The 18,242-nt window shown below is 37.1% G+C and overlaps 1 protein-coding gene across 2 annotated transcripts; it reads left to right on the top strand.

Annotated features, from left to right (window-relative positions):
* Positions 1 to 2,553: 2,553 nt before the first annotated feature.
* On the top strand, positions 2,554 to 13,715 carry LOC107599140 (replication factor C subunit 5). Of its 2 annotated transcripts, XM_016290645.1 has the most exons (11): positions 2,555 to 2,703; positions 3,228 to 3,292; positions 3,654 to 3,790; positions 4,514 to 4,593; positions 4,779 to 4,852; positions 5,624 to 5,783; positions 8,223 to 8,304; positions 8,412 to 8,541; positions 9,402 to 9,479; positions 10,281 to 10,335; positions 13,589 to 13,715. In XM_016290645.1, exons 1-11 carry the CDS (start codon positions 2,657 to 2,659, stop codon positions 13,626 to 13,628), a joined length of 948 nt encoding a protein of 315 aa, XP_016146131.1. In that variant the 5' UTR covers positions 2,555 to 2,656; the 3' UTR covers positions 13,629 to 13,715. The 2 variants fall into 2 exon arrangements, with proteins under 2 accessions (XP_016146130.1, XP_016146131.1); XM_016290644.1 differs by lacking the exons at positions 9,402 to 9,479; positions 10,281 to 10,335; positions 13,589 to 13,715 and adding an exon at positions 8,638 to 8,677 and having other exon boundaries at positions 2,554 to 2,703; positions 8,412 to 8,561.
* Positions 13,716 to 18,242: the final 4,527 nt, after the last annotated feature.

Below are 18,242 nucleotides of genomic sequence, written 5' to 3'. Positions count from 1 at the left end.
TTGTGGCGAAAGAAGGTTCTTCAGATTATAAAAAGGTAAGAAAGAGATGGTTCTTTAAAGAACCTTTGACTGAATGGTTCTTTGTGGAACCAAAATGGTTCTTCTATGGCATCGCTTGAAGAACCTTTTGAAGCACCTTTATTTTTAAGAGTGTAACTGAAGAGGAAGAGAAAATGGCCATAACGAGTAAAGAAGTCTTAGGTAAAACTTTTGCTCAAATTCACAGTATTGAAAACTCTTAAAAAGAGTTCTTAAAAAGAAGACAAGAACTAAGTAAAATATACGAGAATGTTTGTAGGAAAAAAACAAGGAGTTGATAATAATATGAGGATTTTAATTTTTTTTGAGTTAAAAATGGCCATTAACAATTCAAAGAATACAACGCCAGGGAGAGACATGATCAGTTACAGTATGTTAAAAAATGTACCACACGTAGCCATTAAAGCATTATTGGATTTATATAATCATATATGAAATGAAGGCACCTTGCCCAAAGATTGGAAAAGTGCAATAGTGATACCAGTAGTGAAACCAGGTAAAGATGCAACAAAATCCAATAGTTGTAGGCCAATTGCTCTTACATCTACACTATGCAAGGTAATGGAGAAAATGATAGTAAGAAGGTTGAATAATTTTTTGGAGAAAAAAGAAATATTATCATCAGCTCAGAGTGGTTTTAGGAAGAAAAGATCTACAATGGATGCTCTGATATTATTTGAAAATTATGTTTAAAAAGCTCTAATAATGAAAACAATTATTGTTGCTGTTTTCTTTGACATTGAAAAGGCATATGACACTTTATGGAGGGAGGGACTGTTAAAGGGGTCATATAATGCTACATGCACTTTTACAAGTTGTTTGAACTGAAATGTGTGTTGGCAGTGTGTGTACACAACCACCCTATAATGATAAAAATTCACCCGGTGTTTTTTTTTTAATCTGGTTAAATGTTTTCCCCTTTCTCAAATCAAGCCGATCTCAGATGCCTGTCTGTGTGACGTCACACAGACAGGCCCCTCCCACGATAGTTTGATTGACAGTAGGGTTTCAGCACAGACTGGACTGGCGTCTTACCTCAGACCCGCCCTGAGTGAGCTGTCATCAGTGTGATCAGTCCCATTGTTGCAGCAGATGTAGACAAGAATGAGGTGTTCTGTTGTTGGATGTAATAATGAACATAGCAGTCGTCATTTACTCCCGACATCTGAGCCGCTGAACTCGCAGTGGATTACATTGTTTCTGAAGGGAATGCGCCCCCGATCTACATACATGCGTCTATGTTCGTGCGAATCATTAACGATCCAGCCTCATCTACAGAAGAAGTGAGCATAATGTTTTGTAATGAATCTTTGCAAATCGCCTTTCCTAATAATGTGCTAATTAGCAAGTTTCAGGATGAATGCAGCTAAAGTAAACAGTCTCTCTGAGAGCAGCTCGGAAGAGAGGGGCAGGGTCAGCAGAGCTCATTAACATTTAAAGGGAAATGCTACAAAAACGGCTTGATCTGAAAAGAGCTGTTTTTGACAGGGTAAAAAAGGTGTTTTTTACACTACTATTGAGAAATTTTAACCAAACTATGTTGCAGACTTTTCATTAAGACCCTAAAGAATCATAGCAACTTGTGGAAAATGGGCATCCTATGACCCCTTTAATTAATTTAGATAAAATTGGAATGGGGGGAGAATGAATAATTGGATATTAGATTTTTTTTGTTTGAGCGTACATTCTAGGTAAGAATAGGTGAAGAAATGTCAGCATCGTATGATATCCTGAATGGGACTCCACAAGGAAGTGTAATCAGTCCAATTTTATTTAATTTGATTAATGATATATTTGAAAGAGTTAAACCAAGCATTGGAAAGGCATTATATGCAGATGATGGTGCAGTATGAAAAAGAGGTAGGAATTTAGGAAATGTAGTTAAAGGAATACAATAATCAATAAATGAACTTGAAAGGTGTAGATTGGGGATTGAAGTTTTCGGTATCAAAGACTCAATATATGGTTTTTACAAAGAAAAAGAAAATGGAACAAATGACACTGAAATGATATGACCAATTGTTAGAAAGAGTGACAGAGTTCAAATATCTTGGATTAATCTTTGATGAGAAATTAACTTGGAAGTGATATATTAAGAAATTTGAAAACAAATGCAAAGGAGTAATAAATTGCATGACTTCAATAGCTAAGTATGAATGGGGAGCAAGAAAAAGTAAACTGTTACGTGTATATCAAGCCTGAATACGTTTTAGTATTGTGGCTGTACAGTGTAAAAAAGAACAGTTTTATGGAAGTCACAGAAAGGAAGATTAAGGATCTTGTGACTGATCTTGCCTGTGACTCAGTGGTTGAGCATTGCGTTAGCATAGCAAAAGATCATGGGTTCAATTCCCAGAGAACACACATACTGGTAAAAAAATATATATTAGTTTCACAATTTGAGTTGAATTACTGAAATAAATGAACTTTTCCACGACATTCTAATTTATTGAGATGCACCTGTACATACAGATTCATCACCCATGTGCGCAAGATATACAGTAGGTGGCGGTAATACTCCTAAGGAGTGAACGGCCATTGAACAAAAAGAAGAAGAAGGAGAAAATGAAAACGCGCCAAAGCACATCGCGGGGCTGATTGAACAAAATACAAGAGGATGGCATCAACAAGTAAAGCACAACCTCAGGCGAGAAATTTACCATGGTAATGTCCTTTGCGTTTAGCAGTACGAATTTCCATCTTGTGTTCTTAGCTAATCCTTAAAAGGTGTTTATTTCACTTGAGACATTCTTTAGCCGACATGTGCAGCACTGCACAAGTTTGCTTTGTTTACATCTGGATTGCACTTCAATATTCATTTATGGATATTAAATCACTATGGGCTGTAGTTGAGCTCGTCATTTAGCATGTATGAAATATATACACAAGAACGTTATCAGACCTGACATCGTATCGTTGATGGAGAAAAACGATGACAACTCAAAGTGTATCAGTCAATTCACTGCAAAGTAATTCTTATTAAAGCACATGTCTGAAATGATAAACTCTTTATTAATAATATCTGCTTGTGATTATAGCTACTGTCGTTATAATAACACCATAATGTTAGTATGCGTAAATTATGGGTTGTTTTAAACAGGTAAGAAAGTTTATTAGAATTGCTGTCACTCTACTAGAGCAACAATATGATATTTTTATTTTTTAAAATATGAATTCTTGATTTTCAGGGTTGAAAAGTACAGGCCACAGACATTAGATGACCTCATCTCTCATCAAGACATCCTGAGCACAAGTAAGCAGTGATCAATGAATTATAAATTGTACTCTTTCATTATTATTACCGGTATTATTATTATTAATAAACTAAGATTTGCACTGTAAGAGTAATATACAGGAGAGTCTCTGTGAATTGTTTACCCAAAATGAAAATTCAGTTGCATCCATGTTAAATTTTAATTTGATTATTACACAAAACTATATAGCTTCAGGCAACATATATATATATATATATTCCAAAAGTTGTATAGACTACTTTTATGGTACTTTTGCATCCATTTTTTCCTAATAGTCTGTAAATGACCAGTATATTCTTGTTAATTTGTTAAATTAAATGTATTTTTTTTATAAACGTCCTCTTTCTTTTTCTTCCACAGTTCAGAAGTTCATCAGTGAAGACCGATTGCCTCATCTGCTCTTCTATGGACCTCCGGGAACAGGAAAGACCTCTACTATACTAGCATGTGCTAAACAGCTGTACAAAGATAAAGAGTTCAACTCCATGGTCCTGGAGGTACTATAGAAGTTTGCAGTTGTTTTCCAGATGCATATGTTTGGCGAATTTTTCCCCATGACAAAAAAAATATGTGGTCATCCACTTAAAAGAATAGTTCACACAAAAATGTAAAATAGCTGAAAATGTACTCCTCCTTAGGCCGTCCAAGATGTAGATGTTTGTTTCTTCATCGGAACAGATTTGGAGAAATGTAGCATTGCATCACTTGCTCTCCAGTGGATCCTTTGCAGTGAATGGGTGCCGTCAGACAGAGAGAGTATAAACAGCTGATAAAAACATCACAAGTAATCCACACTACGCCAGTCCATCAATTAACATCGTGTGAAGCGAAAAGCTGTGTGTTTGTAATGAACAAATCCATCAAGACATTTTTAACCTCAAACCGTTGCTTTCGGCTAAAATAGGGTCCTCTGTCTATAATATTGCTTCCTCTAAATTTCTCCAAATCTGTTCCAATGAAGAAACTAACTCCTTTACATCTTTGAAGGACTGAGGGCGAGTACATTTTCAGCAAATTTTCATTTTTGGGTGAACCGTTCAAGCTGAAATAGATATTTTGTAAAAAAAATTCTGATATTAAGTCTATAAAATAAATTCTATATTCATTAATTTATGATCGCTTGCTTATTTATTTTTATATTAACAAATGAAAGATAAGTATGCTTGTTGCAAACCTTTTAAATGTTTTTTTTTTTTTTATTGTGCGTTTTACTTCATCAGCTCAATGCGTCAGATGACCGTGGCATAGATGTGGTAAGGGGGCCAGTCCTCAGCTTTGCCAGCACACGAACCATCTTCAAGTAAGAACAGTACTCACCCTTACATCCCATTCATGAACAATTTGTATAGTGTAATATCTGTTCTCACATACAGCAATATGTAACAGGCAACTATTGAATGACATCGTGTCTTTAGACTTTTATTGCATTAAAATGTATACTGTTGTTGTAAAATAATTTTCCGTTCTCTATGTTGCTTCTTGTAGGAAAGGCTTTAAGTTGGTGATCCTGGACGAGGCGGATGCTATGACCCAGGACGCACAGAATGCTTTAAGGAGAGGTAGCGTACCATCTGCCCCTCCATCAGCTCACCTGCTGAGCCCCCAAATGTCCCGATGGCAGAAGAATAGGGTTCTGCCATTTCACTGTCCACACTGAGACATGAATGAGAGCAGTGTGATTATGATTGGAGAAAAATATATATTTAGAGAGTTTAAGGTTAAATTTGACCAAGCATCTGATTCTATTAAAAAAAAAAATTTTAAACTTTGCTTTATTTTAGGTTTTAAAATGTAAGAATGTCTGTTCTGGATATCTTAGTAAATAAGGATCTATTTGCTGTTATTATTACTATTTTAATTTCATGCCTTTTATATTATTCTTGATTTTAAATATTTGTATTATTTAATGTAATAATTATTATTTTATTTTTAGACTTGAATAAGCATTGTGATTGGAAAAATATTTCAAGAGTTTAAGATTTAGTATCTATTTTTTAATTTAAATTATTTTTATTATATTTTGAATGAGAGCGGTATGATTGGGAAAAAAATATTTAGAGAGTTAATATTTGGGATATTTATGATCATTTTGACACAACATCTGCTTTATGCTTTAAAATGTATGACTGTGTGTTCTGGATATTATAGATAAAGATCTATTCTTTATTGTTATTATTATTAAAAATGTGTTTTATAATATTCTTTATTTGAATAATTTGTATGATTTAAAATAATGCATTATATTTTTTCAGTCCTTTTGGAGATTTATGCAGACTTCATTAAGCCACACCTGATTTTTTTTCCCCGCTCCCTCCTTCTCTCTCTCTCAGTCATTGAGAAGTTTACAGAGAACACACGTTTCTGTCTGATCTGTAACTACCTTTCAAAGATCATACCTGCGCTGCAGTCTCGATGCACACGGTTTCGTTTCGGCCCCCTGTCCCAGAGCCAGATGATTCCCCGACTAGAGCATGTGATACAGCAAGAGAGGTGAGACTCATCACAGCAAATCCAGGTCAAGTGGATGTTATTTCTGTATGAAATTAGTGTTGAATTGATTGCATTCTGAAAGAAATCCACACCACTCAATTTTTATTTAGTTTATTTATTTTTCCCAGAAAAGGTAAACATTTATTTCTATTTCTATTTGTGTGTAATTAGAGGCCAGGGGCCCGTTCTTCGTACGTCGCTTATTACATCCGAGATGAAATGTCACATCCAAGATGATATCATCGCGCTAATCAGGATCTGGCTAATTCGGTTCTTCGAACGCACCTGTTGTTGATGATTAGTATGGCTGGATTGAGTTATCTGAGATAATTGCGCGTTCATGGGTCTGTTTAAAAGTGGCTATGTATCGATACTCGAAACCACGATCAGCAATGCAGCGATTGGCTGGCGGCAAAACAGCAACGTAATGACATCATATAATTAAAAAAGACACCTGACGAAAAACTTGACCAATTTTTTTACTTTTATAAGGAAACAGCCAAGCTAACAAATCTACATAAATGTTATAATAGATAAATGTTTTCATTTTATTAATTTTTTACATGATTCCCAATTATTTAAATTCACGATTTCTAATTTGTGTACAGGCTTTATATTTTTATTTCAATGTAGTAATTAGCAATTAATTTTATTTTATTTTTGAAATGCACTACTCTACATTATCTGTATAGCGTGTGTAAGACTCTAATACAATTATGAAGTAATTATTTTATGACGAATAAATCTTTCAGTGAGTAAAACTGGCTGTGTATAGTAATAAAGACTACACACAATTATTATTCTCAGATTTTACTCGTCAGTGTGTGAGTTGGAGGCTGAGTATATGATTAGCACAGATATATTTTCACTCACAGAACACTCTGACTGAGCGCTTCAGAGTTTCACTCTCCGTCAAGCGATCTGTGATATTTTTCAGTTCATTTGAATGGATGCGCAGCACACCTGTGTTTGTGTATTTGGCGTAACGTAAAATCTAGTGGGAAGGCGCACGACTCGCTGATGCTTTCTCTCACACGCGCAAAGAGCGAGAGTCTTACATAAAATGCAAGAATTGATGCGCTACATGTAAACGATATACTTTGTTGTATTTTCCTGTAAAAATAATGGAGTTCCTTTGGAATTATTCAGCTTTTAAGAACTGCCGGATTTTCCTGTAGTAGGCGGAACTAATGCGCAAACGACAAGCTCATTGGCTGGTGCTCACCTATTATTTAAAAAAAAAAAGTTAGTGCTCTGCATTTACCCATCCAAAGTGCACACACAGCAGTGAACACACACACACCGTGAACACACACCCGGAGCAGGGGGCAGCCATTTATGCACACCCGGAGCAGTGGGCAGCCATTTATGCTGCGGCGCCCGGGGAGCAGTTGGGGTTCGGTGCCTTGCTCAAGGGCACCTCAGTTGTGGTATTGAAGGTGGGAGAGAGCACTGTACATTCACTCCCCCCACCTAAAACTCCTGCCGGTACAAGACTCGAACCCCCAACCTTTGGGTTATGAGTCCGACTCTCTAACCATTAGGCCATGACTGCCCAAATCGTCTTCATCTTCCCTGTTTTGATTTGAGCGAATCAGTTCGAGCAAACGCACACAACCTGATTAATATTCATGAATCCAGTAGCTCATTAATCCTTAGTGAGTTTTTATATTGTTCTTATTAGTAGAATTCGAATAATAATAATATATTATCATTATTATTGTTTTTTTTTTTTTCAGGAACACTGAATGATCAAAAAAAGCACCAGCACCAGTCCTAAGTTCATGGTTACGAAGTTTTAATTCCAATTACTAAATTTCTATTATTAAATAATACTTGATTATCATATTATAAAGCTTGACAGGCTGATATTAAGAGTGTACTTTCAGATATTTAAAAAGCTGTACCATTTTACAAACATTATATATATCTGTAAAATGGCATAACTTTATTTTTATATAGCCACACACAGAGATATATAAATTCTACATTTATTTAAATGAGGGGAAAAAACTTCACTGGTATGGGATCGGTATCTGTATCGGCCAATACCGAACCCTAGGTATCGTATCGGAGGCGAAAAAGGCGGATCGGAGCATCCCTAGTTAGCAACGTATGAAGAACGGGCCCCAGACATCTTTTGTGTGGGTTGAAGATAGAGCAACATTGACATGACAGTATTAAGACCGTCCTGAATTTTTGCATGATATCTGAGGTGTGTCATCAGATGGATCCGCTCAAAAGACCCTGAACACAAAAGAGCCTGGCTCGAGTGACCCAGCCCTACGGACCATTTGATTAAAAACTCTTCACACAAACACACATTTTATATGGGCTCTGCCCTCTGGCGCAGGACACAACTTTGAGCAAATAAAACCATACATTGTATTTCCCTAGCATAGGTTCATGCATATTTAAAAATCTGTTTTTCACTGATAGCATTGACATCACTCCAGATGGCATGAAGGCCATTGTGACCCTTTCAACAGGAGACATGAGGCGATCATTAAACATTTTACAGGTGTGTATCATATGAAAAAGTGATGTTTTGTGGTTTGCTTACTGCACTGCTGCTGGCATGAAAAATATTTAGAAAAATCTGTATCGTGTGTTTTTTTTTATGTACAGAGTACACATATGGCCTATGGGAAGGTGACAGAGGAGACGGTGTACACATGTACTGGACATCCGCTCAGATCAGACATCGCTAACATACTGGACTGGGCCCTCAATAAAGACTTCACCACTGCATATAACCGTATCCTTTCTACCCTAGAGGTTGGTTAGTTAGTTCTCCAAGCTTTACAGTAACGCATAACCTAATCTTTTAGATAGTATTTTGTTTGTTTTTAAGATTGCTGTGAGGGGATAAGAAATTGCTTTGGAAGGCAGCATCTACAAAAAGTCTCAATAAAATTTAAATAAACATTAATTAAATTTTATAAATTGATCATTACAAAATATAATTATTATTGTTAGTAGTAGTAGTGTTGTTGTTGTTATAATAATATTATTATTATTAATAATGTAGAATGTTTATTAATCCTTAATTATTTTTTATTAGTTTAATAAGTCAGATGTCTTTTTTTATATATTTTCCAAAGCATTAACAAAAAGCTCAATACAATTTAGAAATGTCTATTTTCCCCCACATGAACTCTTTCTGCCACAATTAAAACATTGATAGAATGTATTAATAATAATAACAGTCAGTAAATACATTAATAAAGTAAATGGGTAAAATTTCACATAAATATATATATTTACAAACATATGCATATCAGGAAAATGACATCAAACATAGACTATGCTCAATGCATTACATTTGTGCTATATACATGTAATATTTTGAATGTACAATCAAACATCAAATTGCTTTTATTATTATTACTATAGAAAAGGGAATAAAAAAGAATTATTGAAATATTTATATATTTTAATTATGTATGCTATTATAATTATATATTCTTTTATTTAAAAAATTTTTTATCTTAATATTGATATTTATCATTTTAAAAAGTGTTCTTTTATTAATGACATTAAGTGTTTATACAGGAATTGTGGAATTGTAAGTTGCTGATTTATGACGTTTCCAAAGTCCTTATCTGGATCCAACAGAAATTCTGCAGCTCAAAACTCTAAAAGGTCTGGCACTTCATGACATTTTAACAGAAGTCCATCGTCTCATTCACTGTGGTAAGACTACACTTTTAATTCAGCCATGCATGGCTCTATAACTGATTCCTGTTCAAAATAACTAAAGCAGTGCAGAACGCCACACACAACCCATCACAACTTTGATATAGTGATGATGAGCTACATGTTTTCCCTGCCCTTGTTTCCATGGAGATCCTTTTGTGGTTGTCATGGAAACCGATTGTTCTTGTTTTTAAAGGACGCCTGTTAGAGTAGCGTGCTTCACACACACTAATGCACTAAATATTACACTATTTTCAGAAACCAGACTGCAATAATGCGTCTATAATTTTTTTGCATGCCAAAATATATTTATCGCACAGCATGCCATGTTTTCTGTAGGGTTCTATAACTGATTCCTGTTCAAAATAACTAAAGCAGTGCAGAACGCCACACACAACCCATCACAACTTTGATATAGTGATGATGAGCTACATGTTTTCCCTGCCCTTGTTTCCATGGAGATCCTTTTGTGGTTGTCATGGAAACCGATTGTTCTTGTTTTTAAAGGACGCCTGTTAGAAGTAGCGTGCTTCACACACACTAATGCACTAAATATTACACTATTTTCAGAAACCAGACTGCAATAATGCGTCTATAATTTTTTTGCATGCCAAAATATATTTATCGCACAGCATGCCATGTTTTCTGTAGGGTTTTTTTTTTTTATGTTTTAAAATAACAAAAGATATTTAGATTTGATTATTTTAAATCTGATGTATTGGTCACGCAATCAAAGTGTTGTTTGAGCACAGTTAGGTGGGTTAATTTTGCTCTAATGTTTTTGTGTTTCTATTTCAGTGGACTTCCCACCCTCCATCCGCATGGGCTTGCTTATAAAACTTGCTGATATTGAGTGAGTACATTTATAATGTCAAGTTATTTAGTAAATCAGTACAGAAGTGTGCACACTGTTCTATTTATGACTGGTTTGATTAATTAAATACGAATGAAGCAAACAGCACCACTCCCATATGACTCATGGATACTTTATCTACATGAATTGAACAGATTCACCTGATTCATGTAATAACATTAAAAGGTTTCTTCTGGCCAAAATATGAGTCATCTATACATAAAATTGCTGCTTCCAGTAAAAAAAAAAAAAGCCATCTCATCTGAATCAGGAATGAAATATGCACAGATCAAGCATTGTTCACAGGCAAAAACAGTCCAAAACATTTCCAAACACATAAATCAGTGGATTTTGATGTGCAAGGATAGTAGATGGAAGAAATGTTGTCTCGTATTTTGACCAGAAGAGATAACTTAAATTTAAAACGCCTTGATTGCCAAAATATGAGTCATCTATACATAAAATTGCTGCTTCCAGTAAAAAAAAAAAAAAGCCATCTCATCTGAATCAGGAATGAAATATGCACAGATCAAGCATTGTTCACAGGCAAAAACAGTCCAAAACATTTCCAAACACATAAATCAGTGGATTTTGATGTGCAAGGATGAAATGTTGTCTCGTATTTTGACCAGAAGAGATAACTTAAATTTAAAATGCCTTGATGATGAATTTTTTTCTTACAAACAAGAAGCTTTCAACTTCACAAGATGTTAATTGATGGACTGGAGTGGTGTGGATTATTGTGATGTTTTAATCAGCTGTTGGGACTTTCATTCTGACGGCACCCATTCACTGCAGAGGATCCATTTGTGAGCGAGTGATGTAATGCTAAATTTCTCCAAATCTGTTCTGATGAAGAAACAAACCCAACTATATCTTGAATGGCCTGAAGGTGAGTACATTTTCAGCATATGTTCATTTTTGGGTAAACTATTTATTTTTACCATATCAGTTAGGAAATTAGACGATTTATGTCTACATTTATTAAAAACATCAAATCATTCAGCATTGAATGTAATTTTCAAAATAATAAAATTGTCATCAAAAAAGATTCTCTTTTTTTCTGTGAAGCATGAAAGATGACGTTTAGCAGAACATTCCCACTGTTCCGAACTTTTTGTCCCAAAAATAAGTAAAACGGCTTTATCTCTAATTTTCTTTATTTCAAAAAAAATCATAAGTATTGTAAAACTGTAAAAAATTAATTAATAAAAATATGATATGTGAAGATAACATCTTGGTTGGCCAACATACTCTACTCTAGTCATGAGATCAGCTGTATAGGGGTCCCACAGTTCCAGCCACCAGCCTGTGGTCGAATGATACGAAGCGATCGCGAGCAGCGCTCCATCCTGGGAAAAGTCACATGATGCCATGGTGCGTTCGTGGTCGTATGTAAGGTGTCTCATGAAGGTGTAGGACCGCAAGCTCCACAAATACACCTTCTGTTGGGAAAACAACATTCGGACGATGTAACACAGTTCAGTAATCACAATCACAACAATAAAAAGAACAGTGTTATTATTTTATCTGCATGGCTCTACAGGATATCCTGTTGCAGAGAATAAAAGTCTCCCTGATTATATAACTAAACCCTTTATATAACTACTAGAAGACATCCTCGCAGAGTAAACACAGCTTCAGTGCAGTAACTACTGTACAAAAGTGTTTTTGAACAGTTTAGCTATTACTATTATTTATTATACAAAATCTAACAAACTTCTGTTTGTGAACTGTTTTACTTTGGAAAATGTGTGTGTGCTGTGTGTTTAAAAAACACTTACTTGCTACTTAATGAACAAGACAAATGTTCTTTGTTGACATTGTTAATGCAAGCATACAGCTTTTGAGGCCATTGCAGCATTGTTGTTAATTGAAATAAAATGTAAAAAAGTAGATAAAAAATAAAGCTACATAGAAATATTAAAAAATAACTAATAAAAATGACAAAAGCACAGCAAAATCAATCAAATAAATGAAAATAAAATAAAAGCTCATTCAAAATATTAACTAATAATGTATCAGTATATAAATAATACTAAAAACAAGAAACTCACAGAATCGAGGTTGCAAACAGAAGCGATCACACTGCAGTCAGGTGATATGGAACATCTGAAGACCCAGTAGTCTGGACCCCGCAGCACATGGGGACTGGCGCCTGCAAATATCAGCATTACGATCTTCATAAGTACAAAATTAAAGGTCATGAAAACGTATTTTCATCCCATTGCAAAGATAGGTTGCTTCCACATCAGATGCTCTGACCTTTCTTTGCCAAGTCCCATATCCTTAAAGTTTTGTCTCGGGAGGCTGAGACAAGCGTGAGACTTCCATTTGGAGTGAAGACTAAATCCCTGACAGGAGCCTGATGTCCGGTTAGAGTAACCCGCAGATTTCCTGAAGACAGAACAGGGATTTACTAGCATATTAAACCTTATACTACATGTGTATAACACCATGCTGTTAATGTTTACACCAATCTAAGTTCTTGACGGTGAAAACAAGTCTAGAGTTCAGTCTTACCAGTTGAGACGACCCACACTTGGATCACGCCGTTGTTCAGACCAATGGCCAGCAGTAGCTCATGATCACGTCCGTTCTGATGTAAAGCATTCACTCGGGTAGACATGCATGGTCCAAACGCCAGTGCCCACACCGTTTGCCTGCAGTTGAGTGTCTTCTCTTCACTGCATCCAGCTTCGGCGCTACTGTTAATACAAAGAGGAATGTAGAAGGTTCAGTTGTGCTCCAGCTTCCTCCATTGCTCCTTTATTGTTCCACATTACCTTTGTTCAAATAAGTACCGTACCACGGTACTGTGATAAATCCCATATACCATACATAAAACAATTTTTGGCAACACTTTATTTTAAGGTGTCCTTGTTACATATAATTACTATAGTATTAGCACAAAATGATGCATAATTACATGCAATAACCCTAAACCAACCCCTAATCCTAAACCTAGTTAATACATGTTGTTAATTAATATTACTCAGTACTTAAATGTAATTACACTGTTACACTGTAACAAATACACCTTAAAATAAAGTGTAACCCAATTTTTTAATGGTAAACCAGCTATGACCAGACTTGAAGACCAGCTAAAACCAGCCAACAAGGACCGGCTTCAGCTGTTTTTTCAGATGTGATATTACTTTTTTGTTAGTGACAGGTTCTCCCATAATATGAATTTATTGTGGTGTTACATATAAGCCTATATATTAATTAACCCATTGTGTTATGAACCCAGACGCACTCTTTGGATGTCAGCGGCCAGGAGAGGAGTTTAACGATGCCGTATCCCATCGACCAGGCAAAATAAGATCCGTCCGGGGAGAAGCGGACGCTCCATGTCTCACAGCCGGCAGAGCCGTACAGACGCGGGGGTTGAGCGGGTTTCAGCTCCGCGATCAGATCATGCGGTTCTGTCACAATTAAAGAGACCTGTCATGTACAAAAGCAAATGCGCATATCCGGAACTACTCATTTTCTACTAATATGAAAACGTCTTTTCCTCTTTTATCAAATGCATATGCTTATATATCATCTACATTATGTGAATTGCCTTACCTTTGACAGTACAACCTCGAAGCGAAGTGCACATCTTACCACTGAAATCACGAACGCTTCACTTCACCTCTCCTCTACATAGAGAGTCATTCACTAGGGGGCGTGGCCAGATGGGCAAACCACGTGACCCCATCGTCAAGCGTGTATCATTCTGATTACAGTACCTACTTGGGTGTGTCTACTGTATATTTACAGTGTTTTATACTTGTCATTTACGTCTCAAGGTATCGTGATTTGACAGCTTTGAATGCATTTTATTTTATAGTGCCATTTAAAGCTAGTTTAAGTATTGTTTTATACATTACTGAAAATGTACAGTAGACATAATTTAAGCACACCCCCAATCCTCATTATTAAAGAGATCTCATTTTTAATTATGTAAAAAAATATTATTAAAACTGCATTTATACACAATGTTAGTTAGGGTGACCATATTTTAGCTTTCCAAAAAGAGGACAGTGCGGGCGGGCGTGCCGGGTGGGGGACTGGGGTGTGGTTGGTTGGTGGTTAAAGTAATGCCGAAAGCGCCCAAAGTAGCGCAATCTCAAATATCAAAACTCAAAATATGTCATTTCCATACCTAATATACATATTTTACAGTCACTGTTATGCATATTGATCATAAACGCAGCTAAAAAGCTTCCTAGTGCCCCTTCTCGGGGAAGGGGCACTGGGCACTCTAACCATTAGGCCACGACTTCAGGGAAGTCGTGGCCTAATGGTTAGAGAGTCGGACTTGTAACTCAAAAGGTTGCGGGTTTGAGTCTTGTACCGGCTGGGATTGTCGGTGGGGGGAGTGAATGTACAGCGCTCTCTTCCACCTTCAATACCACGACTGAGGTGCCCTTGAGCAAGGCACCGAACCCCCAACTGCTCCCCGGGCGCCGCAGCATAAATGGAAGATCCGTCCGGGGAGAAGCGGACGCTCCATGTCTCACAGCCGGCAGAGCCGTACAGACGCGGGGGTTGAGCGGGTTTCAGCTCCGCGATCAGATCATGCGGTTCTGTCACAATTAAAGAGACCTGTCATGTACAAAAGCAAATGCGCATATCCGGAACTACTCATTTTCTACTAATATGAAAACGTCTTTTCCTCTTTTATCAAATGCATATGCTTATATATCATCTACATTATGTGAATTGCCTTACCTTTGACAGTACAACCTCGAAGCGAAGTGCACATCTTACCACTGAAATCACGAACGCTTCACTTCACCTCTCCTCTACATAGAGAGTCATTCACTAGGGGGCGTGGCCAGATGGGCAAACCACGTGACCCCATCGTCAAGCGTGTATCATTCTGATTACAGTACCTACTTGGGTGTGTCTACTGTATATTTACAGTGTTTTATACTTGTCATTTACGTCTCAAGGTATCGTGATTTGACAGCTTTGAATGCATTTTATTTTATAGTGCCATTTAAAGCTAGTTTAAGTATTGTTTTATACATTACTGAAAATGTACAGTAGACATAATTTAAGCACACCCCCAATCCTCATTATTAAAGAGATCTCATTTTTAATTATGTAAAAAAATATTATTAAAACTGCATTTATACACAATGTTAGTTAGGGTGACCATATTTTAGCTTTCCAAAAAGAGGACAGTGCGGGCGGGCGTGCCGGGTGGGGGACTGGGGTGTGGTTGGTTGGTGGTTAAAGTAATGCCGAAAGCGCCCAAAGTAGCGCAATCTCAAATATCAAAACTCAAAATATGTCATTTCCATACCTAATATACATATTTTACAGTCACTGTTATGCATATTGATCATAAACGCAGCTAAAAAGCTTCCTAGTGCCCCTTCTCGGGGAAGGGGCACTGGGCACTCTAACCATTAGGCCACGACTTCAGGGAAGTCGTGGCCTAATGGTTAGAGAGTCGGACTTGTAACTCAAAAGGTTGCGGGTTTGAGTCTTGTACCGGCTGGGATTGTCGGTGGGGGGAGTGAATGTACAGCGCTCTCTTCCACCTTCAATACCACGACTGAGGTGCCCTTGAGCAAGGCACCGAACCCCCAACTGCTCCCTGGGCGCCGCAGCATAAATGGCTGCCCACTGCTCCGGGTGTGTGTTCACGGTGTGTGTGTGTGTGTTCACTGCTGTGTGTGTGCACTTTGGATGTGTTAAATGCAGAGCACTAATTCCAAGTATGGGTCACTTGGCCACATGTCACTTCACTTTCACTTTCTTCACAAAACTTGACATCTATCTAGCACAGTTTTATCATAGGTAGAACGCAAAATGTTTCAATACAAGCATTTCAGTCAAATGTAATTTATGCAACATTTCAAATCTTTTAACCCTGGGGGGCAAATCAAGCCATGGCAACAGTTTAAAAGTAGCCCAATTCAATCGAGAAAAAATACAGCAGACAGGAGCTGCAGGAGTCAGATTTTACTGATCACGGGTTGAGAGGAGATGACTGACAGAACATGCTGGAGGATTTGCTGCTCAACAGATCCTGAGCTCATTGACAAATATCTGAAAAATATCAACATTTTTATAATAATAATTTTTATATATATACAGGTGCATCTCAATAAATTAGAATGTCGTGGAAATGTTCATTTATTTCAGTAATTCAACTCAAATTGTGAAACTCGTGTATTAAATAAATTCAATGCACACAGACTGAAGTAGTTTAAGTCTTTGGTTCTTTTAATTGTGATGATTTTGGCTCACATTTAACAAAAACCCACCAATTCACTATCTCAACAAATTAGAATATGGTGACATGCCAATCAGCTAATCAACTCAAAACACCTGCAAAGGTTTCCTGAGCCTTCAAAATGGTCTCTCAGTTTGGTTCACTAGGCTACACAATCATGGGGAAGACTGCTGATCTGACAGTTGTCCAGACACCACATACAGACGTGTCAAGGAATTTGGCTACAGTTGTCGTATTCCTCTTGTTAAGCCACTCCTGAACCACAGACAACGTCAGAGGCGTCTTACCTGGGCTAAGGAGAAGAAGAACTGGACTGTTGCCCAGTGGTCCAAAGTCCTCTTTTCAGATGAGAGCAAGTTTTGTATTTCATTTGGAAATCAAGGTCCTAGAGTCTGGAGGAAGGGTGGAGAAGCTCATAGCCCAAGTTGCTTGAAGTCCAGTGTTAAGTTTCCACAGTCTGTGATGATTTGGGGTGCAATGTCATCTGCTGGTGTTGGTCCATTGTGTTTTTTGAAAACCAACGTCACTGCACCCGTTTACCAAGAAATTTTGGAGCACTTCATGTTTCCTTCTGCTGACCAGCTTTTTGAAGATTCTGATTTCATTTTCCAGCAGGATTTGGCACCTGCCCACACTGCCAAAAGCACCAAAAGTTGGTTAAATGACCATGGTGTTTGTGTGCTTGACTGGCCAGCAAACTCACCAGACCTGAACCCCATAGAGAATCTATGGGGTATTGTCGAGAGGAAAATGAGAAACAAGAGACCAAAAAATGCAGATGAGCTGAAGGCCACTGTCAAAGAAACCTGGGCTTCCATACCACCTCAGCAGTGCCACAAACTGATCACCTCCATGCCACACCGAACTGAGGCAGTAATTAAAGCAAAAGTAATGTTTGCAAACAACTTTGTGTGTGTGTATATATTTCATATGATATTTTTATGACCTTTGCAATGTACTGTTTTGAACCAATATAATGAACATAGTCAGGTAGGTTATGAGATATGACCCAAATTAGAGCACTGTCCCTTTTAGGTGTTTTTAAGCTTTATTGTGAGTCACTATTACCATTACCTTTCTCCACAAAAGCTGGCATGCGGTTCTACTTCTGACACTGGAAATGTTCCTGTGCAAATTGGGCACTGGGCCTCAAGTGCCTACACATTAAAGACAAAAATGTATGCAGGGCAAATTTTGTAAAAATAATTGATAATTGACAATGATCAGTTTAGCTTTTGCTTGTGTACCTCCTGAGGGTGATTGCGACATTGGATGATGTTGCAAGGGGTTTAAAGTTATGCCTTGAAGATGTTGCCTGGGTTCTGGGTTCGGGCTCTATCCCGAGCTCGGAGCCCTGCCTCTGGACAGCACGCCAAATATGCTACTAATTGCTCAATCATATTATATGTTAGTGCGAACTCGTGAATCACCCTCATGTCGTTTCAAACCCGTAAGACCTTCGTTCATCTGCGGAACACAAATTAAGATATTTTTGATGGAATCTGAAAGCTGTCTGACCCTCCATAGACAGCAACACAACTGAAATGTTACCAAGTCCAGAAACATAGCAAGGAGATCTGTAAAATAATCCATGTGACATCAGTGGTCCATTCGCAATTATACAAAGCTACGAGAATACTTTTTGTGCGCAAAAGAAAAAAAATAA

Source organism: Sinocyclocheilus grahami, unplaced genomic scaffold, assembly GCF_001515645.1.
Source record: "Sinocyclocheilus grahami isolate Dianchi unplaced genomic scaffold, SAMN03320097.WGS_v1.1 scaffold261.1, whole genome shotgun sequence".
NCBI classification, from domain to species: domain Eukaryota; kingdom Metazoa; phylum Chordata; class Actinopteri; order Cypriniformes; family Cyprinidae; genus Sinocyclocheilus; species Sinocyclocheilus grahami.
This window is presented reverse-complemented; position numbering and strand designations above follow the sequence as displayed.

Bases quoted from the DNA above. Each gene is read 5' to 3' on its own strand.
- LOC107599140 (XM_016290645.1), top strand. From the start codon at position 2,657: ATGGCATCAACAAGTAAAGCACAACCTCAGGCGAGAAATTTACCATG. The intron at 3,791-4,513 runs GTACTATAGAAG...TTACTTCATCAG, and splicing joins TCAACTCCATGGTCCTGGAG to CTCAATGCGTCAGATGACCG. The intron at 8,542-9,401 runs GTATCCTTTCTA...TGGATCCAACAG, and splicing joins CTTCACCACTGCATATAACC to AAATTCTGCAGCTCAAAACT.